Below are 24,844 nucleotides of genomic sequence, written 5' to 3' on the forward strand. Positions count from 1 at the left end.
TTTCGGATGTCTATGATCGCATGAGTTATAACCAACTGTAAAAGCCAGTCTAAATGCTAAACACTTCCTAATTGGCCAAAGCTTCCATTGTACTCATGAGTCCGTCAAAATCAGAGGAACATCAGGTCCTAGTGATCCAGTCTGTTTGTAATAGACAGTGGGCCCCTTTTCTAGAAACCGGGAAGAATTCTCTACCAAGAAGAGGCTTATTGAAGTTGCATTGGGGTGCAAGGAATTATCGCGTCCGTGGAACAGAGAACGCTTTTTAGTACCCTTGTTTCTAGGTTTAAAAAAAATGGTTTAGCATGTCACATTGCCAACTGCGATCTAGACAAACCTTACTGTAACTTAACTACAACATGCATCAGGACCCTAGCCAAGACAAGCATCCCTTAACAAAACGGATCTCACCAGTAGACTAAACAGAGCCTGCGGTATGGGACCTGGGAGAAGAGATTGTGAGGAATGAACCAATTACCTTCAGCCCTCACTTCCCACAGAGTTCCCAAGTACTCATCCAACACACCTCTCTGTCTGTTTTTCAACATCCCTTTTACGTTACTGTCAGGAATGTAAAAAACAAAACAAATAAACAACAGACATGAAAACCCTATTTATACATAGCAGAGAATTAGCTAGACTAATTCTGAGACTGTATTGTTGTTTGGTGAGGGGGTGTCCGTCTTTGTCTCATGAAGTGCAATAGCTATATTCCATTTTGACTTGAGAGACATTGCAAATCACCATGTGACAAGCCAATATACTGCACTTGGTACTGCTGGTAAATAGGATAAATCCTTCAGTATACAGTACATTCTGAAAGTTTTCAGACCTCTTGACTTCTTCCACATTTTGTTACGTTACAGCCTTATTCTAAAATTGATTAAATTACATTTTTTCCTCATCAATCTACACACAATACCCCATAATGACAAAGCAAAAAGGGTACCAAAAATGTTATGCAGCATTGAAGGTCCCCAAGAACATGGCCTCCATCAATCTTAAATGGTTCCTCTGTGAAGATGTGAGAACCTTCCAGAAGGACAACCATCTCTGCAGCACTCCACCAATCAGGCTTTTATGGTAGGGTGGCCAGAAGGAAGCCACTCCTCAGTAAAACGCACATGACAGCCCGCTTGGAGTTTGCCAAAAGGCACCTAAAGGACTCTCAGACCATGAGAAACAAGATTCTCTGGTCTGATGAAACCAAGATTGAACACTTTGGCCTGAATGCCAAGCATCACATCTGGAAGAAACCTGTCACCATCCCTATGGTGAAGCATGGTGGTGGCAGCATCATGCTGTGGGGATGTTTTTCAGCGGCAGGGACTTGGAGACCAGTCAGGAACAAGGGACAGATGAACGGAGCAAAGTACGGAGAGATCCTTGATGAAAACCTGCTTCAGAGCACTCAGGACCTCAGACTGGGGCGAAGGTTCACCTTCCAACAGGACAACAACCATAAGCACACATCCAAGACAACACAGGACTGGCTTTGGGACAAGTCTCAGAATGTCCTTGAGTGGCCCAGCCAGAGCCTGGAATTGAACCCGATCGAACATCTCTGGAGAGACCTGAAAATAGCTATGCAGCTACGCTCCCCATCCAACCTGACAGAGCTTGAGAGGATCTGCAGAGAAGAATGGGAGAAACTCCCCAAGCTTGTAGCGTCATACCCAAGATGACTCAAGTCTGTTGAAGCACCTTAGGCAGGGATTACTGTTTTTTTTGTAATACATTTGCCAACATTACTAAAAAACTGTTTTTGCTTTGTCATTATGGGGTACTGTGTGTAGATTGATGAGGGGGGAAAACTATTTAATCAATTTTAGAATAAGGTTGTAACATAACAAAATGTGGAAAAAGTCAAGGGTTCTGAATACTTTTCGAATGCACTGTACTTAAACAATAAGGCCTGAGGTGGTGTGGTATATGGCCAATTTACCAGGGCTTGGGCTGTTCTTAAGCACGACGCAACGCAGAGTGCCTGAATACAGCCCTTAGCCGTGGTATATTGGCAATAAACCACAAACCCCTGAGGTCCCTTATTGCTATTATAAACTGGTTACCAAGGTACTGTAATAAGAGCAGTAAAAATACAAACCCGCGGTATACAGTCTGATATACCATGGCTTTCAGCCAATCAGCAATCAGGGCTCGAACCTCCCAGTTTATAATACGGATATTTGTAAGGGAGCTTGTAGAGGATTCCTTTGCATTACAGTGAATAACCATAATTCAAATGTTAGGTCATCGTTTTACATAGTCAATGTCAAGTATATTTCTGCAATCTGCTATGATAACTTTTTCATATCTTGCTGCATGACTCATAAACTTTTAGCATTAATTGTACAATCATATTTTCAGCTACAGAGAACACAGTATATTTCCAGAGGGAAAAATAAATCTCAACTGTACTGTTTTCCAATAGCAACTAAACAACAACTTATTACTAGAGTTAAGTTGCAGATACACCTTAGACTATTACAGGACCAATTCCATGTGTTTCCCAATGGGAAAATACATTCTGGAAAAATGAATCTTTATTTAAACAATCCCTCAGTAGAACCAATACTGAGCATAACATCTTTCTACCCCTCACTGAGTATGAGTTTTAGAGGCTCTCCAGTGCTTTGGCAGTACAGTGGCAAGATGTTCAAGGAGGCCTATTTAATTGGATTCCCGTAATTGGAGGAAAGTTCCCCATTGATAATAGGTCCAAACTTGTTTATCTATGTAGTGGGTGGCTGGGGTCCCTTCAGACTGTTGGAGAGCTCCTAGAGCTGAACTAATCCAAACCCAAATGAGTGTCTATGGACTACAGAAGCGGCAAACAGGTCTGGCACGTTATTATCAGCCCAGTCGTTAATTAGGAAATAAATGACAAATACTCTTGGGGGCACTTTGAAGAGCTTGACCAAGTCTTTCATAAAAAGCCAAACAAGTTGATTTCCAGACTGCTGTTGGATATAATTTAGGCCCAAGAGGTTGAGTCCATTCAACATTAAAAATTACCCTACTGTTAAATTAGCTGAAAAATCAAGGTGTTCTCTTACATTTCAGTCAGCAAAACATAAGCCAAAAATAGGACAATTAAATAGATGTGCCACATGTACTTTGAGATCAAATAGATTATACAAATATATTGGAAATTGCCTATGAAGAGCAACATGTGGAAATGATTGTTTATGGTCCACTAGTCATTATCAATGACTTCTGCCATCATGGGCCTGTTAAGCCCTCTTAGCATGGACAGTCCAGCTAAGCAGATTGTTGCAGCCGAGCTGGGTCATCATGTGAGATGATAACTCCCAACTCCTATTCACCACAGAATGGTGTGAGAGCTATTGGACAACTGGAGGACATGTAATACCAAAGATATCCAGAGGAGTCATTTGTGAGAGAAGGATTGGAGAGAAAGAAACTGAAAAAAATAAGTGTTCTTCGACCTTGCTGTCAATCACTTATTTGAAGCGGTCTCATATGGAAGTAGACCATTTAAAGGCAAAGTGCACTGTCAAGTTGAATGGTAGATGTTTCATAGAGAGGCTACGGGGGGGAGGTTGAGATACAGAGTAAGTCTAACTGCCAATGTTACGTAACACATCAAGTGAGAAAAATAGTAAAGAATATCCAAACAGTCTCTTTGTCTTTCAGAGGATTTCAATGTAGATATGTAAGAGCTGGATGACTTTGTTTAATGAGTTGAAAATAATGTTGGGAGTTTCCTAACTCATAACAAGGAGAAATAAAGTTTTCCCATTCAAATTTAGAAACTTGACAATTTGTGGAATATTTCTTTTTTTTTTAATAAAGAAGTAATAGCCAAACGACATGATCCCCTATGACTCCAGACACTGTTTCAGGTTCTAACAATTCCAAGACAGGCCCATGCTTCACAATTCACATAAGTGATTAAATAACAATTCACATTTTCTCCCGGTTTTCACCACTTCTCCATTGTAAATCAGCAGTCTCGTATTACTACTCATCCTGTCGAATACTAGACTTGTAGACTGACTGACACTATACAGCCCTGCCTTGGCCTCACGTTGTTTTCCGAGTGTGCTTGTGCCATCAGCATGATGAGTGCATGCATCTGTCCTCTCCTGTACTGTCTGGCTGCTCTGAGGGAGACTAACTTATTTGGGAATATCCTCTGGTGAAACGAACAATGGATATTTCCACCATTGCCTAGCCTATAAAGAGAGACTTGTATAGTTGCCACTGTGCTCTGGGAGAAGTCTTGGGCCCCCATAAACGCATTATATAAATCAATTCCTGAGAATTCTCTGTAAATCATTATGTAACATGTATTGCATGGCGTTGCCCATTTGTTTTTCATATGGTTTTTATGTGTAAATTGTGTATTGTATGACATTTACTAAATGTATGAGGAATTGTAAATAAACCTTTAATGTAGACTTTTCTGGTGATATGATGTCCTGATTTGATATGTATTAATGATCGAGCTGGAAACATATTTTATTTTGAAAAAAGTAATCAGCAAAAGGACATATTCCATTTTACTGTAGTACTAAGACGTGACGTACCGTGAGATTAAATTGAAATAAAACACAAAATGAAGGCATAACTTAGTTTGCATAATTCATAACATCCACATCAATAACAAGACAGTCATAACAATTAATATAAAATGGTATGAAAAACCATATAAGCAGCTTAATGACAGGCATATACATTTGAAACAGTAGCAAAAAAAACGAAATATAGAGCTTTGCATATGAGAGACAAACATTATGTAATAGCCTACATTGCAAAGTTCTGACATCAACGATGGGTCCTCTAATGTCTAAGGACAACTTGTGAATCCAACACAATAAACAGATTATTCGGAAACGTCTGGATCCACAAAATGTGAAAACCATTCTTGGACTGTGCACGCCAGACCCAGTGATTGTTCTACCAAAACACACAATGGCTGCATCTCAATTGTCAGTGAATATTACCCCTCTGGTGATGAATAATTAAACACGAGGCACAGGTCCTATCCACACAGCACTCGACGCCAATGGAAATACTATTGTACAAAGTCGCACAACAGGGGAGGCTATGAGGTGGGAAAACTGGAATGGCAAGCCACACTTTTACTGACACCTTTTTGGCAATCTCTGTAATGTCAGAGTGAGAACATGTAGTGGATAGAAGATGTAGTGAATGTTGTTGCCAGTGTAGGCGAAGAGGAGGCATAAAAAAAAAACACAAGTAGCTACAATAACACATTTCTCTTGACTGAATAGTGCAATTCAGTCCTGAGCCTGCTCTGAAGCCTGTTGACCAGTCTTCCCTTTGCCATTGCGTCAGTAGGGAAGAACACGTCTGTGCATCGGCCAAAGGGGAAATGCTGACAGGGCTTTAATAAATACTTATTACTGGACCATAACCAGTAATAATTACAGGACCCTTCATGTGTGTTCCCTTGGATCTCAGCTAGGTACTACAAATGGCAGTCACCAGTTTAGGTGGGGGTCATATAGCTGAGCTGTGGTTTCTATTCTCTCTCTGGGCTACTGCAGGGATCACTTCATTCCATTCAAAACCTCACCACTCAGCAAAATGAATAGATGTTTTACTGTAGATGTAACGTTACAGTAGCTATTAATAGCTTCTATTATCCTTCACCTGAGGTGAACCAAATGCATTGACAGAATGTATGTGAGGTCAGATACTGGGCAGTGTTATGTTCGCAGTTAAACGGTTGAGGTAAAATAATGTAAAGCTTTGCATATAAGGGCATTTCAAATTTGGGACCATGTTTTGAACCTCAATTACCTCACATCAGTTCCAGTAATTATACTCTTCCACCTTACAGTAATGCATTTTACATTTACATTTTAGTCATTTAGCAGACGCTCTTATCCAGAGCGACTTACAGTAGTGAAAGCATACATTTCATATATTTTTTTGTACTGGCCCCCCGTGGGAATCGAACCCACAACCCTGGCGTTGCACACACCATGCTGGCGTTGCAAACACCATGCTCTACCAACTGAGCCACAGGGAATGAAGATGGGCTGTTTACACTTCTCTACTAAAAGTATCTATATTCCCAGTAGTCCTTAAAGCGCCAGTCAGATGTACATATTGGACATATCATTTAGAACATACAATATTTGTAAACCTCCACAGATTCCGTAAGAGCCAGTTACTGTGAGGATTTGTGATATATTGAGGGAGGGAAGAATGAAAATGTACTTAAGTTGAACAGTGGCTAATACATAATGTCTGTTGAATGTCTGATCGGTTATCAAGATCAGCAGTGGCCCTTCAACCTCTTCTCTATTTCACTGCCAGCGGATGGCTGATGTCCCAGTGTCTCCGACACCAAAAACCTCAAACAAAAAGATGATGTCATATCTCTTCCCTTCAGACCATCCTCTTGATAATGACCCAGAGTACAACATTGCCAGAACCGAGTGGAAAAAGGTCTGTGATGATCATATAAGGCAAGGAATGCCTCAGATGGCTTGGGTTTGTAGAATAAATCTTAAAGAATTGCCAGGATCGCTACAGGCCATTCCATATGGATTGCCTAGGCTTGCAACAGGTTTTAGGCAGCAGTTCAGCTCTTCTTGACCAATGGGAAGGTCTGTAATGAGAGAGGGCTTGCGTGCTTCACATACACACTGCCATCCTCCAATTTGACTTTGTAAACTTGTTGCTAAAACAGATAAACACATAAAACAAGGATATGTCACAGCTGGAAAAATTGAAAACAAACACAACACCTTGACTGTGAGCTTTACCATGAGCAGAGAGCACACTCAGGGCAGAACGTATCACAACACTCAATATTTCTGTCACACTTGTTAGTGTAGCCTGGGCCAATTTTGTTTTTCCACACATTGCACTGATTAGGAATACACATTTTGAAATGTTGAGCAAGTCAACACAAGAACATACCAACACAGAGCTATTGGCGGTTTAAAAAGGCAACAGACATGCAGTCAGACCACCACTGTGAGTGGTTCCAACATCCAAGAAACACCCAAACACCTCGTCTGACAGCTATGTTAACTTTGGACATTGGATCATTACCCCCATTGTAATTGTAAGAAATTAATTTATAACATTCACAGGCAATTTGATCCTTGTTTTTGCTCCTGCATGGAATTATAAAGAGAAACAAATTGCTTGTATTTCCAGCAATTACCGTAAATTACGGACTATAAGCCGCAACTTTTTTCCCAGGCTTTGAACCTCACGGCTTAAACAATGACGCGGCTAATATATGGATTTTTCCCGCTTTCAATTTTTTTTTGCTCCAAAAAAACACATTCTGTGACGTGCTCAGTTTTTTGGCGGCATGAAGCTTTCATTAGACCAATGAAATTGCCGAACGGGTTAAGGTCAAACAACTTCTTTGTTTACTGTTTAGATTAAATCGAGCGCTCTCAAACTTCCCATCATTCTGATTACGGTAGTCATTTTGTCACCCTCATCATGGCAAAGACACAGAGAAATGCATATGATGCAGCTTTCAAGTTGAAGGTGATTGATCTGGCTGTTGGAAAAGGAAATAGAGCTGCTGCACGGGAGCTTGGTCTTAATGAGTCGACGATAAGACGTTGGAAACAGCAGCGTGAGGAATTGACTCAGTGCAAAAAGACAACTAAAGCTTACTGCTAATTTTTTATTTTTTGTTCCAAGCCGTGTTTCGTTAAAGTCTATTTATTTTTGTTACAAGCCGTGTTTCGTTAAAGCCTATTTATTTTTGTTACAAGCCGTGTTCCGTTAAAGCCTGTGTAAAGTTAATTTGTTTCAATGTACCGGTAGGCACCTGCGGCTTATAGACATGTGCGGCTTATTTATGTTAAAAATAATATTTCTTTTTAAATTCAGTGGATGCGGCTTATAGGTGCGCTTAATAGTAGAGGTGCGCTTAATAGTCCAGAAATTACGGTAATTGACATGAAGGGGTGGTGAGAAATTGATTGAAAAAGTGACGTCCCTTTTGGAACATTATAGGAAACGCAGAACTTTCCCTCCCTCCTTGAATTATTGACCAGGATAGTGACCGTGAAAAGCTCTCCGTCACCACTTTCTCCTATCCATTCATGCCAACTGAATTTCAAGGAGGAAAGGTGAGGGAGGGAAGGGAGACTATTGTTGTCATGGATCGTGTGCCATATAATAGGCTAAGCACATAGGCTGCAGATCTTGGTCAAGGCTTAGAGAAGTGTTCATTGCAACTGCGGTGAAGTTTGTTTCATTTTTAGTTTAATAGCATTCTGGGTTTGTAGAAGTGTAGGTTGGTTTATTGGTTGGTCTACATTAGTTGGTAGACTCACCTGTAAACCAGTCCCTGATTGTCCTGTCCTGAGGTTAAAGTCATAGTCATGCCAGGGGCAGAAGACCTGCAGGATACCATCTGCATCCTCAATGTCTCCATCACACAGCGGACCACCTGTCAAAAACAGCACACCACATGAACAACAGTTCCTCTGGAAATCGATTCAAGTGATCTGATGTCATACTTCATTACGTAGAAGAGCAATTTCATCAAAGAGAGTTTAACTCCAGAAATGTTGACATTACTGGAAAAAAGGCGAGTTGAAATGCAATACACTGTAACATCTACATGCAGATTATTTGTTTTGTCTGGCCTTTTGATACTCTACTTTAACTCATTTCATAACATAAATGATGCTTATGAATGAGCACTTGCCTTCCATGCATTTTTCGACTCTTTCAGTATCTTACCATTTTATACTCAAAATGAATGTACCAGTTTTAATCTATTTCCTACGAAAACAGTTTTAGTGTTTTTGTTATTCATAGCTTCAAAAAAGTATGATATGCATATGGCTAGTGATTTCTATAGAATTCCAGCGCATTGTGTCTAGCCTATAGCCCTGAGATATAGCGAGTGGAATGTAAAGTGAGGCATATGTGGTTACCGGAGTGAGCGCAGCGAGCATCCATGGCGAAGAATTCCCCTTTCACGTAGAACAGGCAAACATCGGAACCGTAGCCGAGGGAGGAGTGCATCAAACGGCACTGCTTCTTGGAAAGCTCAGAGACTGGGCCTATTAGCCTCCATGAAACGCTACCCGCACTTTCCTCTTCATTCCCAGACGCCATTTAAACAAATTGGGAATATCCGTTATTTGCGCTACTCGTTGTAAAGTCCCTTTACCGCCTACTGACTACGCATTTTAGAATTGATTGTTTTATGTGAGAATATTCAATAACATAAAACTAACTGGCATCGGGATCCGGTAGTCTTGTCATGTCATCCGCGTTCATCAGAACATTAGAACAGCCAATGATTTCAAGACGTAGGTCAAGCGATTGGCCAGAGATGACAGATTATTTTTAATAGGGTCAACTGAATCTCAGGTCATTTATTTTTTGCACACCTGTTCAGTAAGGCTACTACATTTAAAAAAAAAAGGCGTTAGATTTTAATCAGACTGCCATAGGTTACCATATGTTTTGTGCAAAACAATATGGAACAGGTGCTACAGTTGTTTTTATTTCCCTCTAGCACATTAGCCTAAATTTAACTCTAATTACAAACGCAATAACACTGGCTCTTAAAATGTGGGAATATCATACATTCTAAATCAGGGCAAGACAACGAACAGGCACACAGGGCATGTGCCCTGGGGCCCCACCTCCAGGGGTTCCCCAACCAAAGATTATTTCAATATTTTATTTTGGGGGGCTTCTGGGGGTCAGGGCACCCCATATAGCATATGATAGCAAAATATGTAGAATTGCAGGACATTTGCTTTAAAACGCCAAAATTCTCTTTCAGCCTCATGGTAAATGTGTAGAATAGCAGGAACTTAGCATGATGTGAGCTATAAAACAGCACATTTTTATCTCTGACCCATGGCTAAAAGTGTAGAATTGCAGGAAATTAGCTTTAAAACTGCAACATTTTCTCATAACCTCATGACAAAATGTGTAGAAGCTGCAAGCTCATGGTATAATGTTTCAGGTAAAACCCAGATGCAGACAACGTCGAAGTAACAACAGTTTATTAATCAAACAGGGGCAGGCAAAAGGTATGTCCAGGGCAGGCAGGCTCAGGGTCAGGGCAGGCAAAGGTCAGTAATCCAGAAAGGTGGGGCAAAGGTACAGGACGGCAGGCAGGCTCAGGGGAGGCAGAATGGTCAACACCGGGAAAACTAGGAAACAGGAACAATCAAGAGACAGGAGCAGAGGGAAAAACGCTGGTAGGATTGATGAAACAAAAGAACTGGCAACAGACAAACAGAGAACACAGGTATAAATACACAGGGGATAATGGGGAAGATGGGCGACACCTGGAGGGGGGTGGAGACAATCACAAAGACAAGTGAAACAGATCAGGGTATGACAACTGGACTTCCTGACGGGCCGCCCCCCAGGTGGTGAAAGTAGAAACAACACCTCCACTACGCTGATCCTCAACAGAAGAACCCCACAAGGGTGTGTGCTCAGCCCTCTCCTGTACTCCCTATTCACCCATAACAGCGTGGCCACACACGCCTCCAACTCAATCATCTAGTTTGCAGACGATTACCAAGCAGACGACACAACAGTAGTATGCCTGATTATCAACAATGACGAGACCACCTACTGGAGTGGTGCCAGGAAAATAACCTCTCCCTCAACGTCAACAAAACGAAGGAGCTGATCGTGGACTTCAGGAGACAGTAGAGGGAACATGCCCCCATCCACAACGATGGGACCACAGTGGAGAAGGTGAAAAGCTTCAAGTTCACCGACGTACACATCACTGACAATCTTAAATGGTCCACCCACACAGACAGTGTGGGTGGAGGCTGAAGAAATTTGGTTTGGCCCCTCACAAACTTTTACAGATGCCCAATTGAGAACATCCTGTCGGGCTGTATCACTGCCTGGTACAGCAACTGCACCGCCCGCAACCGCAGGGCTCTCCATAAGGTGTTGCGTTCTGCCCCCACCAGGGGTACACTGCCTGCCCTCCAGGACACCTACAGCCCCCGATGTCACAGGAAGGCCAAAAAGATCATCAAGGACATCAACCACCTGAGCCACAGCCTGTTCACCCGGCAATCATCCAGAAGGCAAAGTCTTTACAGGTGTATCAAAGCTGTGACCGAGAGACTGAAAAACAGCTTCTATCTCAAGGCCATCAGACTGTTAAATAGTCATCATTAGCCGGCGTCCACCCAGTACCTTGCCCTGAACTTAGTCACTGTCACTAGCCGGCTACCTCCCGGTTACTCAACCCTGCACCTTAAAGGCTGCTGCCCTATGTACATAGAGATGGAATCACTGGTCACTTTAATAATGTTTATACTGTTTTACTAATTTCATATGTATGTACTGTATTCTAGTCAATGCCATTCTGACATTGCTTGTCCTAATATTTATATATACTGCTCAAAAAAATAAAGGGAACACTTACACAACACATCCTAGATCTGAATGAAATAAATAATCTTATTAAATACTTTTTTCTTTACATAGTTGAATGTGCTGACAACAAAAATCACACAAAAAGAATCCATGGAAATCCAATTTATCAACCCATGGAGGTCTGGATTTGGAGTCACACTCAAAATTAAAGTGGAAAACCACACTACAGGCTGATCCAACTTTGATGTAATGTCCTTAAAACAAGTCAAAATGAGGCTCAGTAGTGTGTGTGGCCTCCACGTGCCGGTATGACCTCCCTACAACGCCTGGTCATGCTCCTAATGAGGTGGCGGATGGTCTCCTGAGGGATCCCCTCCCAGACCTGGACTAAAGCATCCGCCAACTCCTGGACAGTCTGTGGTGCAACGTGGCGTTGGTGGATGGAGCGAGACATGATGTCCAATATGTGCTCAATTGTATTCATGTCTGGGGAACGGGCGGGCCAGTCCATAGCATCAATGCCTTCCTCTTGCAGGAACTGCTGATACACTCCAGCCACATGCGGTCTAGCATTGTCTTGCATTAGGAGGAACCCAGGGCCAACCGCACCAGCATATGGTCTCACAAGGGGTCTGAGGATCTCATCTCGGTACCTAATGGCAGTCAGGCTACATCTGGCGAGCACATGGAGGGCTGTGCGGCCCCCCAAAGAAATGCCACCCCACACCATGACTGACCCACCACCAAACCGGTCATGCTGGAGGATGTTGCAGGCAGCAGAACATTCTCCACGGCGTCTCCAGACTCTGTCACGTCTGTCACGTGCTCAGCGTGAACCTGCTTTCATCTGTGAAGAGCACAGGGCGCCAGTGGCGAATTTGCCAATCTTGGTGTTCTCTGGCAAATGCCAAACGTCCTGCACGGTGTTGGGCTGTAAGCACAACCCCCACCTGTGGACGTCGGGCCCTCATACCACCCTCATGGAGTCTGTTTCTGACCGTTTGAGCAGACACATGCACATTTGTGGCCTGCTGGAGGTCATTTTGCAGGGCTCTGGCAGTGCTTCTCCTGCTCCTCCTTGCACAAAGGTGGAGGTAGCGGTCCTGCTGCTGGGTTGTTGCCCTCCTACGGCCTCCTCCACGTCTCCTGATGTACTGACCTGTCTCCTGGTAGCGCCTCCATGCTCTGGACACTACGCTGACAGACACAGTAAACCTTCTTGCCACAGCTCGCATTGATGTGCCATCCTGGATGAGCTGCACTACCTGAGCCACTTGTGTGGGTTGTAGACTCCGTCTCATGCTACCACTAGAGTGAAAGCACCGCCAGCATTCAAAAGTGACCAAAACATCAGCCAGGAAGCATAGGAACTGAGAAGTGGTCTGTGGTCCCCACCTGCAGAACCACTCCTTTATTGGGGGTGTCTTGCTAATTGCCTATAATTTCTACCTGTTGTCTATACCATTTGCACAACAGCATGTGAAATGTATTGTCAATCAGTGTTGCTTCCTAAGTGGACAGTTTGATTTCACAGAAGTGTGATTGACTTGGAGTTACATTGTGTTGTTTAAGTGTTCCCTTTATTTTTTTGAGCAGTGTATTTCTTAGTTCCATTCTTTTACTTTGAGATTTGTGTGTATTGTTGTGAATTGTTAGATACTACTGCACTGTTGGTGCTAGGAGCACAAGCATTTTTCTACACCCACAATAACATCTGCTAAATATGTGTATGTGACCAATAAAATTGGATTTTATTATATTTAGAATAGTATTATAAAACAGAGAACCGTGCCCTGGGGCCTCAAATGCGGTAGTCTGGACCTGATTCTAATCTCATTCATTATGCCTGGGATCAGTGACAGAACCTACTACTGCCTTTTCTGTTTATAGCTGAGTTAAAAATAGTTTAGGCCTACATGTCATATGTAACATATGTGGTCATTTTATGTCTCAGATTAGAAAACCCCATATAGTTGTCATTCAGTAATGTATCTGGCCACTGAATACAAAACAGCTGAGGACAACACTATTTCAGGGGTAGAAACAGCACATTGGAAGTCATTTTGTACTGTCTGGCATGTTTTATATAGTGAGCAAATAGTTCAAAACAATTTTCTCAATTATGGTGCTCATTATTCTCTTTGGATTTCAGACTTTCCATAATTTGGTAGAAGCCAGACTGGCTCTCAATGAAATGTATTTATAAAGCCCTTCTTACATCAGCTGATGTCACAAAGTGCTGTACAGAAACCCAGCCTAAAACCCCAAACAGCAAGCAATGTAGGTGTAGAAGCACGGTGGCTAGGAAAAACTCCCTAGAAAGGCCAAAACCTAGGAAAAAACCTAGAGAGGAACCAGGCTATGAGGGGTGGCCAGTCCTCTTCTGGCTGTGCCGGGTGGAGATTATGTCCAGTATTTGGCAAGGGGACATACCGGGTGGAGATTATGGCACTGTCCAGTATTTGGCAAGGGGACATCCTCAGGTTGACTTTCCCACACCATGGACTGTTAACATTTATTAATGTGCTATTGCTGTGTTTTTTTTTATATTCCAAATGCTTTGTTTCTACCCTATGACATATTAGTTATGAAGAGACTATAACTATGTCATTAGATCAAATCAATCAAAAATGTTTTGTCACATGCACCGAATACAACACCGTGAAATGCTTACTTACAAGCCCTTATCCAACAACGCAGTTCAAGAAATAGAGTTAAGAAAATATTTACTAATAAACTAAAGTTAAAAAAAATCAAATCAAAAAGTAACACAGGAAAATTGCATAACAATAACAAGGCTATATACAGGGGGTACCGGTACCGAGTCAATGTGCGGGGGTACAGGTTAGTCAAGGTAATTTGTAAAGTGACTATGCATAGATAATAAAGAGCGAGTAGCAGCAGTGTAAAAACAAGGGGGGGGGGGGATCAATGTAAATAGTCCGGGTGGCCATTTGATTAATTGTTCAGCAGTCTTAAGGCTTGGGGGTAGAAGCTGTTAAGGAGCCTTTTGGTCCTAGACTTGGCGCTCCGGTACCGCTTGCCGTGTGGTAGCAGAGAGAACAGTCTATGACTTGGGTGACTGGAGTCTTTGACAATTTTTTGGGTATTTCTCTGACACCACCTAGTATATAGGTCCTGGATGTCAGGAAGCTTGGCCCCAGTGATGTACTGGGCCATACACACTACCCTCTGTAGCACCTTACGGCCAGATGCCGAGCAGTTGCCATACCAGGCGGTGATGCAACCGGTCAGGATGCTCTCGATGGTGCAGCTGTGGAACCTTTTGAGGATCTGGGCACCATGCCAAATCTTTTCAGTCTCCTGAGGGGGAAAATATGTTGTTGTGCCCTCTTCTCAACTGTCTTGGTGTGTTTGGATCATGATAGTTCGTTGGTGATGTGGACACCAAAGAACTTGAAACTCTCGACCTGCTCCACTTCAGCCCCATCGATGTTAATGGGGGCCAGTTCTGCCCTCCTTTTCCTATAGTCCACGATCAGCTCCTTTGTCTTGCTCACATAGAGGGACAGGTTGTTGTTCTGGCACCACACTGCCAGGTCTCTGACCTCCTCCTATAGGCTGTCTCATCGTTGTCGGTGATCAGGCCTACCACTGTTGTGTCGTCAGTAAACTTAATGATGGTGTTGGAGTTGTGCTTGGCCATGAAGTCGTGGGTGAACAAGGAGTACAGGAGGGGACTAAGTACGCACCCCTGAGGGGCCCCAGTGTTGAGGATCAGCATGGAAGATGTATTGTTGCCTACCTTTACCACCTGGGGGCAGCCCGTCAGGAAGTCCAGAATCTAGTTGCAGAGGGAGGTGTTTAGTCCCAGGGTCCTTAGTGATGAGCGTTGTGGGCACTATGGTGTTGAACACTGAGCTGTAGTCAATGAACAGCATTCTCACATAGGTGTCCTTTTGTCCAGGTGGGAAAGGGCAGTGTGGAGTGTGATTGAGATTGCGTCATCTGTGGATCTGTTTGGGCGGTATGCGAATTGGAATGGGTCTAGGGTTTCCGGCATGATGGTGTTGAAAGCACTTCATTGCTACCGACGTGAGTGCCACCTTCCCTTTCTTGGGCACAGGGACTATGGTGGTGTGTTTGAAACATGTAGGCATTACAGACTACTTGTTCAAGGAAAGGTTGAAAATGTCAGTTAAGACACTTGCCAGTTGGTCCGTGCATGCTTTGAGTATATGTCCTGGTAATCTGTCTGTCCCCGCCTCTTTATGAATGTTGATCTGTTTAAAGGTCTTGCTCACATCGGCTACCGAGAGCGTGATCACACTGTCGTCCAGAACAACTGGTGCTCTCATGTATGCTTCAGTGTTGCTTGCCTCGAAGCGAGCATAAAAGGCATTTAGCTCATCTGGTCGGCTTGCTTCACCGGGCAGCTCGCGACTGTGTTTCCTTTTGTAGTCCGTAATAGTTTTCAAGCCTTGCCACATCAGACGAGCGTCAGAGCCGGTGTAGTAGGATTCAATCTTAGTCCTGTATTGACGCTTTGCCTGTTTGATGGTTTGTCTGAGGGCATGGCGGGATTTCTTATAAGAGGACTGGCCACCCCTCATAGCCTGGTTCCTCTCTAGGTTTCTTACTAGGTTCCGGCCTTTCTAGGGAGTTTTTCCTAGCCGCTGTGCTTCTACACCTGCATTGCTTGCTGTTTGGGATTTTTGGCTGGGTTTCTGTACAGCACTTTGTGACATCAGCTGATGTAAGAAGGGCTTTATAAATACATTTGATTGATTGATTGATAAACGTACGGATTAGTGTCCCGTTCCCTGAAAGCGGCAGCTCTAGCCTTTAGCTCGGTGCGGATGTTGCCTGTAATCCATGGCTTCTGGTTGGGATATTTACGTACGGTCACTGTGGGGACGACGTCGTCAGTGCACTTATTGATGAAGCCGGTGACTGAGGTGCTATACTCCTCAATGCCATTGGATGAATCCTGGAACATCTTCCAGTCTGTTCCAGAAAAACAGTCCTGTAGTGTAGCATCCGCGTAATCTGACCATTTCCTTAATGAGCGAGTCACTGGTACTTCCTGTTTTAGTTTTTGTAGGCAGGAATCAAGAGGATATAATTATGGTCAGATTTGCCAAATGTAGGGCGAGGGAGAGTTTAATATGCATCTCTGTGTGTGGAGTAAAGGTGGTCTAGAGCTTTTTTTTCCTTTGTTTGCACATGTGACATGCTGGTAGAAATTAGTTAAAACTGATTTAAGTTTGCCTTCATTAAAGTCTGACTGGGATTTGGGCCTTGTCTCGATAAATTCAGTACATCCTTCGCATGGACTCATTAAAGATAATGTATAATTTCCTGCATGGCCCAATGTAAGATCTAATCCATGTAATTTAATTATGGTATTTAAATAAAGAGTCTGCTGGATGATAAACTTTAATATAGTTTTCTGGACTGGACAGAGACATGATTATGATGTGATTGAAACGCTTGGAGGATGTCACTTCATAAAGACCACAGTTATTATATTTTCTCTTATAGCCTAAGCAGGTCTACTCCGGATTACTTTTTATATAAAGTGTCCAGTATGGAGAAAGTCATTCATCATCAAAAAATCCAAAGACCCAAAAGAAATTAGTCATGAATACATAAAACAGACGTTATGGTTTTCCTTTGGTACCAAGATACAGTTTTACATCTTCTTATGCTAATCACAATTTTATGTGTGTTGTCCAAAATGTACATATTGGCTACTTCTTGTGATCTGTGTTTCTTCAGATTTTATTCACTCTGTTTCCATCTCTATAATGGTAATAGCCCTACGGTATGCTGGCAGTAGCTAAGTGATATTAGTCGGTAACTGTCTAGTAGCACAACCCAAAACAGAGGCCCCTTGTTCTGACCTCTTAACTACTTCCACAGGCAGGCCGGTTTGACCTCAATGAAAGCACATGCATTTAGTAGTAATTCTATATGCTGTGTGGAGAAAAATATGCATGGAAAGAATAAATCAGTCACCATATCCCAGAACATGCTGTGCAGTAATAACCTGTACCGCTGGCGCCCATAATGACAGTCATTGCCCCACCTCAGGTGTTTGACGATGCTAGAACGTGTAGTCAGATTTATGGAGTATAAGTAAAGTACGGAAGAGAATTAGACAGTAGAGCTTTTTATTTGCCCATCATACAGCATTCTAGCTGTCTGAGAAGGCTGAATCTGGGCTTGTCAGTAGAAGCTTTATGCCAGCACTGGATATTGACTCAATCCATAGAAGGAAAGTAAATGTCCACTTTTCTCCTTGTTAGATGAATTACTATTAAAGGAAATGGTGTCAGAACACATTCATAATAACTCATAAAACAGTCCTAAAAATCCCATTAGGTATATAATGAAATATCTGTTATGGAGAATAAATTATTGTCTTGGAGACTAATTTGGAAGCCAAAGGCATTTATATTAGCTGTGATGCAACGCAGCCAGACTGGAATTTCACAACTTTGCACAAAAGGTGTCTCATTTGTTTTCATCAACCTTACCCGCTGTTCTAGCTAAGCACTCTGCGTAACAAGGTAGGGTTCTGAATTCATCAGTCATAGAGCATTCTTCAAATACATTCCTCTGGTTCCCAGTCACCCACAATACAATGTTGTGAAGTGGGTGAGGTGTCTTTGACACCATGACAGGCTCCAGTCCAAAGCACTGGAGTGAAAAAATGTAAAGGTCCAGACTGTGGCTGAGTAAGAACTACTAAGGCTAGAAATGTTCTATTCAGAAAAAAAGATGAAGGCTGAGGTTAAAACAAAATGCATTTTAGAAAATGGAGAAAGCAGTCCAGAACGTAACAATAAAAGTAAATATAGGTGCAAGCAAGGAACAGCCTCCGAGGTCCAAATGTATCACAAGAGCGTAGCAAGTTGTCTATAAATTAACTTGGCTTCTACAAGCAAACAACTGTCGCTGCCACTGGTCAGTGTAACTTTGTTTTCACAGGGCTAAATTTGGCCCAAATAGACCCCTGCTCAGACAAGATACTTGGCAGCTAGCGAGGCCCAAACTCATCCATCATTAGCCTCCTAATGTTCCCAAAAACACTGTCGTCATCCCAGCAAACGCCCTCAAAAGTCTCCTAACTCATTGGCCAACCTTGGAGTGGGGGACGGTTTTCCAGCTAATATGGTTTTCATTACTTCAGAGCACCAGCTAAAGGCTAACAACAGTACCTGCTCTACCAGTAAATATAATACCTCATTCTCATTATTTACAATTGGCTATGTAGATATTTTTCAGTTTTCAACAGGTGAGATGAATTTGAGGTACAAGTAATAAACATGTTTGGGTGAGGTATGTCCACTTTCCTTATGGCCTGATCACCAGAGTTCTGGAGGTAAATATCCATCCTCCTTTGTCGCTCCTATTTTCTGCCAGACATGACCGTGACATAGTGGGAATTCAACACGAAACTGAACCCTACGGTGAACTCTCCTGTAGCTAGTTCCTCACCGCTCCTCTGGAAATAATAGTGTGTCCTGAGAGAGCACATTGATTAGGGCTCACTTACAGTCCACTTGTACTTGTTTGGGTTCAGGACAGATCAAACTGTATATCAGATAATAGTAAGACCTGTTTTGCAGTGTCAACCTGACACTGTACCTTTGGTATTCAATATCCAAAACTATAATAAAAAGGATACACTCATCCACAAGGTAATCACGGGTTCATCTGCACTCAGAAATGAGAAAATGCTTAAAAAATGACTTTTGTTTGGCCTTGCTCCTCATATATGCTGGATGACAGAGCTACTGTATGTGAATGCATAGCAATAGGCCACATCACTGCTATAGAAGGTGCTGAAATACAACACTGAACACATACTTCCATCTCCTCTATCTAACTACTTGACCTGTCAACGTAGCCGTCTCCAAACTGTTTGTTGGAATCTACATGTTCTCTATTGACTATGGCTCTCTGTGTACAAATGTTAACGCTGAAAGGTGGAGATATAATTTGACACAGAAAACAAGTGAACTTTATGTTACACAGCTGTCATTGCTCGCTTGCCAACAGCTGAGATGGAGTGTAAGAGAATGAGAGAAGAGGAATAATCCTCCCCTGATGTAGAAGTGTGGATCCAGTCTAGAGGAAAGTGTTAACATCTCAGATGTGTATGTACACGTATCCATTAGGTTCTAGGTTAAAAAAAAAGAGAAGAGAAGAGGAATAATCCTCCCCTGATGTAGAAGTGTGGATCCAGTCTAGAGGAAAGTGTTAACATCTCAGATGTGTATGTACACGTATCCATTAGGTTCTAGGTAAAAAAAAAAGGGCAAGTTGAATGCAGACAACATCACATTTTTGGGGTGGGCTATAAATCAGAGTGTTCCAGATAATTGTGCTCATGACATGAGTAAGGCTGTAACTAAGGCCAAGTGTTTTCCACAGTCAGGTCTTATGGTCAGGAAAAACTACAACTCATTGGGCATCAGAATGAAGGTATTGTAGCGGGTGTAAAGACTGCATCATTCCTACGGTTATGTCTGAGCCCTGTCTTTACCTCTCTCCGTCTCTGCTGCAGGTCTACAGGAGCGATCAGATTCCCCTGCATTCCTGTCTCGACATCTCCTCACTTATGATCATATCCAGACACAATGCGCCTTGTTCTCCAAGCTGCTGTCTGCAGGGCCCAGCAAAACAGAAAGGAGGGAAGTGAGGAGTGAAGGAAGAGGAGGGGAGAAATCACCATGTAAAAACAGAGGGAGACCTAAGGAGCCATGTTGGTCTGTTTTGATGCTTTCATGGTGTGGCATATAGGTTAGGTTGGTCCATTATTGGTGGAGTGTAATAGGCTACATAAAATATGCATTGTATGAGTTAGAATGATTGTTAATGCCATTTTGGCCTGGCATATACAGTGGCAAGAAAAAGTATGTGAACCCTTTGGAATTACCTGGATTTCTGCATAAATTGGTCATAAAATTTGATCTGATCTTCATCTAAGTCACAGCAATAGACAAATACAGTCAGCTTAAACTAATAACACACAAACAATTATATGTTTTAATGTCTTTATTATGCACATGGTGTAAACATTCATAGTATAGGGTGGGAAAAGTATGTGAAACCTTGGATTTAATAACTGGTTGACCCTCCTTTGGCAGCAATAACCTCAACCAAACGTTTTCTGTACCTGCACAACGGTCAGGAGGAATTTTGGACCATTCATCTTTACAAAACTGTTTCAGTTCAGCAATATTCTTAGGATGTGTGAACCGCTCTCGAGGTCATGCCACAGCATTTTAAAATCGGGTTAAGGTCAGGACTGGAGGTGTATTTTCTTCTGTTGAAGCCATTCTGTGGTTTGGTTGATTTACTTCTGTGTTTTGGGTCGTTGTCCTGTCCATCACCCAACTTCTGTTGAGCTTAAATTGGTGGACAGATAGCTTTATATTCTCCTGCAAGATGTCTTGATAAACTTGGGAATTCATTTTTCCGTCATGATAGCAAGCTGTCCAGGACCTGAGGCAGCAAAGCAGCCCCAAACCATGATGCTCCCTCCACCATACTTTACATTTGGGATGAGGTTTTGATGTTGGTGTGCTGTGCCCTTTTTCTCAACACATAGTGTTGTGTGTTCCTTCAAAACAACTCAACTTTAGTTTAATCTGTCCACAGAATATTTTGCCAGAAGGGCTTTTGCGAACTTCAGATGTGCAGCAATGTTTTTTTGGACAGTAGTGGCTTCTTCCGTGGTGTCCTCTCATGAACATGATTCTTGTTTAGCGTTTTACGTATTGTAGACTCGTCAATAGAGATGTTAGCATGTTCCAGAGATTTCTGTAAGTCTTTAGCTGACACGCTAGGATTCTTCTTAACCTCACTTAGCATTCTGCACTGTGCTCTTGCAGTCATCTTTGCAGGACTGCCACTCCTAGGGAGAGTAGTAACAGAACTGAACTTTCTTCATTTATAGACAATTTGTCTTCCCGTGGACTGATGAACATCAAGGCTTTTAGAGATACTTGTGTAACCCTTTCCAGCTTCATGCAAGTCAACAATTCCTAATCTTAGGTATTCTGAGATCTCTTTTGTTCGAGGCATGGTTCACATCAGGTAATGCTTCTTGTGAATAGCAAACTCAAATTTTGAGGGTTTTTTATAGGGCAGGGCAGCTTTAACCAACATCTCCTATCTCATCTCATTGATTAGACTCCAGGTTAGCTGACTCCTGACTCCAATTAGCTTTTGTAAAAGTCATTAGCCTAGGGGTTCACATACTTTTTCCACCCTACGCTGTGAATGTTTAAATGATGTATTCAATATGGACAAGAAAAATACAATCATTCGTGTGTTATTAGTTTAAGCACACTGTGTTTGTCTATTGTTGTGACTAAGATGAAGAGCAGATCAAATTGTATGACTAATTTATGCAGAAATCCAGGTAATTCCAAAGGGTTCACATACTTTTTCTTTCCACTATAGGATCTCTATGAGGAAAAGGTATCGTGTTAATGCCTGTGTTCCTGATTATTTTATCATTATAATGAGTTGAATTTACAGTATACATACTGTCTAGCAGTTTCAGGTGCTTAAGGGCTTACATTGTACGGGATAAATTCACATCCCCTACACAAGTGTAGCACTCTCCAGGGTGATCACTCACCCTAGGATGAGGCCACTGAATACATTCATAATTTTTCAAAACAAAATGTTAAAAGTTTCCCACATTTCATGTTTAAAGTGTGTTCAAGCAAGCACAGAAATACAGTACTGAACGTTCTCATCCTTCAAGACAGATTTGGCAGACATGTCTCAAACATAATTCTTTTTCAAACTCACAAAAACATGAAACTTGTGAAGTCTCGGTGTCACTTTTCCTTGCAGAGCTAAAAGTGTCAGGTAGTCCATAAAACAAGACAGAATAGTACCGTGTCATCCATCTTCTTTTGAGGAACTTGAAGGCAGCGGTTGGAGAGACATGGCAGTAAGGTGGCCATTGCACAAAGCCCTGTATAAAATGGGAAGCAGTGGATAGCAAAGTGGCCCGTGTAGGGGTGTTAAGAATGTTCCAGTCTGTTACATACGCTCAGGGTCAGCTGCAGTTGCCGAGGACCCAGCCCCCCCCCCGCCCCTCACCACTGCCGACTAAACCATGTTAGGCCCACGTTCAGGCCTCCACAGTCTCAAGCCACGGATCGGAACCACAGGCAAGCTCTAAACACCTCCTTGACTCCAGGCTGGGCCTGCCTCTGGATGCTCTTACCTTTGGCTCCAGCACAAAGTCAACTTAAATGAACAATAGGCTGTCTGTCTGTGGGGATAATGCATTAGACAAAGATGAAATGTTGTGGTTTACGTTCAATTCCAATTGGAGTGCATTAAAACCCCCAATGTTTACTTAAGTCTTCATTTGAATCGGACGGGCTCCACTAGGTCCATTTCTTACCCACTTGAGTCACACGTCAAAACAAGTCTGTCTTCGGGAATATGGACACGTGAAGACTCCATAAATATTCAGAGGCAAGCTGACATGAGAAGGTTTTTCCCCCCGTTAATTTTAAGGCTGCGTGCCATCATACCTCATCATGGCCAGCCCAGGAGACTAGCAAGAACAGTACGCTGAGATACATTACAGCATCGACTTGTCTCACTAGTCTCACATACTCTCCAGTTCTCACCAGGGGGAAACATGGTGAGGAACAGAGCTCCGTCAAGGTCCAGGAGACTATACATATCACCCATAAAGATGCTTTGGTGGGAGCAGACTTATTTCTCCATTCATACATTTCCCCTCATGTAACTGTGTTATGGAGCTGTCTCAGAGAGGCTTATGGGAATAAATGTGTGTGTGGTAGACATGTAATGGGGGTTATAGTTGCAGGTTGATCCCTCCATCTGGGTAAGTAAGCATTGCTTAGGACCAAATGGCAACAGAGAATGAAGCAGAGAAATTAAATAGAAAAGGAAATGCAGCTTGTGGCCTGCCATCTCCACAAAGGGCATGGGGGAGTGCAAGCATTAATCATAGCAATAATATTTCTCTCTGATGCCAGTTCTCCCTATTTTTCTATGCTAATGACCCAGTCTGTTGGTGCTTTTGAGCCGAGGTCTTTGGAAGGTCAATAAGTCATGATGATTTGAAAATATTCTTCCTATGAAATTCAGATTAAATGTTTTGAGCATGTCTAGATTACGTTCTACAGGGTCATCAGTGTAAAGTGACAAGTCAGCAGTATCCTGGTCAGATATAGAAGACTTATGGATATGAATGATAACAGTGTTTGCCACACAGAAAACATGCCCGCACCTCGTTAAAAAACAACATGCCTCTTTTGCCTCTTGAAGCAAAGGTATTTATGGTGCATGTGCCCTTCAAAACCTCCATTACAGAGTGCTAGCACCTGTTGAAAATAGGTAAACTCACAGGGCAAGGGTGGCTGAGGAGTCTGAGCATTGTCCCAGAGAATCTTCACCTCAATCTGACATTCTTCTGAGAAAGCTGAAGCTAGAGCGTCTCTGTGGAGTCAGTTGATGAGGTGCTGAATGGCTTTCCAGCCAGAGACCTTCAGAGTCCAGCAGCTCTGTTAGCTCCACTGAGAGGCCCGGCCCGGCCCTGCCAGCGCACTGCAGTCTGCAGGCACAGGGAAGGGACACCTCCACCTCCCCATCCTGAGGTTCTCATGACCTTCTCAGCTTTTCATCTATTTCTGTTTCTGATGGCTCAGGTCAAATCATAAATAATTGTTGCAGCTGCTCTGACACTTTAAGATGACCCCTTACGTTGTCACGAGAATTTACAATCCCAATGATGATAACTAAACAATTATGTCATGTCCTGACCAGTAAAGGGGTTATTTGTTATTGTAGTTTGGTCAGGGCGTGGCAGGGGGTGTTTGTTTTATGTGTGTCGGGGTTTGTGGTTAATGTTCTATGTTAGTATATTTCTATGTTCGTTCTAGTTTATTTCTATGTGTAGTTTATTTGGGTTGACCTTCAATTAGAAGCAGCTGCTCCTCGTTGCTTCTAATTGAAGGTCCTATTTAAGAGGGGTGTTTTTTCTATGGGATTTGTGGGTAGTTGTTCCTTGTTTAGTGTTTGTTGCACCCGACAGGACTTTCGTTTTGGTCTTTTTTGTATACGTATTGTCACGTCCTGGCCAGTATAAGGGTTAATTGGTATTGTAGTTTGGTCAGGACGTGGCAGAGGGTATTTGTTTTATGTGGTTCAGGGTGGTGTTTTTGTAGTAAAGGCATTTGATTTAGTATTCCGGGGTTTTTGGGCACTGTTTGAGATTCACATATTTCTATGTTGATCTAGTTAGTTGTATGTCTATGTTTGGTTAATTGGGGTGGACTTCCAATTGAAGGCAGCTGTGTGGTGTTGCCTTTGATTGGAAGTCCTATATTAGTTGGGTGTGTTTGTCTGTTTGATTGTGGGAGATTGTTCCGTGTTTAGTGTGTGTAAACCTAACAGGACTGTCAGTGTATCGTGCGTTCTTTTTTATTATTTTGTATGTTCGTTT

General features: G+C 42.5%; 1 protein-coding gene across 1 annotated transcript; it reads right to left on the reverse strand.

Annotated features, from left to right (window-relative positions):
• Window positions 1-4,467: 4,467 nt before the first annotated feature.
• Window positions 4,468-9,276, reverse strand: si:ch211-212d10.2 (Rieske domain-containing protein). The gene is made up of 3 exons (XM_014216303.2): window positions 8,922-9,276; window positions 8,313-8,428; window positions 4,468-6,682 (listed from the first exon to the last, which is right to left on the reverse strand). The coding sequence occupies exons 1-3, from the start codon at window positions 9,103-9,105 to the stop codon at window positions 6,584-6,586; spliced, it is 399 nt and encodes a 132-aa protein (XP_014071778.1). The 5' UTR covers window positions 9,106-9,276; the 3' UTR covers window positions 4,468-6,583.
• Window positions 9,277-24,844: the final 15,568 nt, after the last annotated feature.

This window comes from Salmo salar, chromosome ssa10 (genome assembly GCF_905237065.1).
Source record: "Salmo salar chromosome ssa10, Ssal_v3.1, whole genome shotgun sequence".
Lineage (NCBI taxonomy): Eukaryota > Metazoa > Chordata > Actinopteri > Salmoniformes > Salmonidae > Salmo > Salmo salar.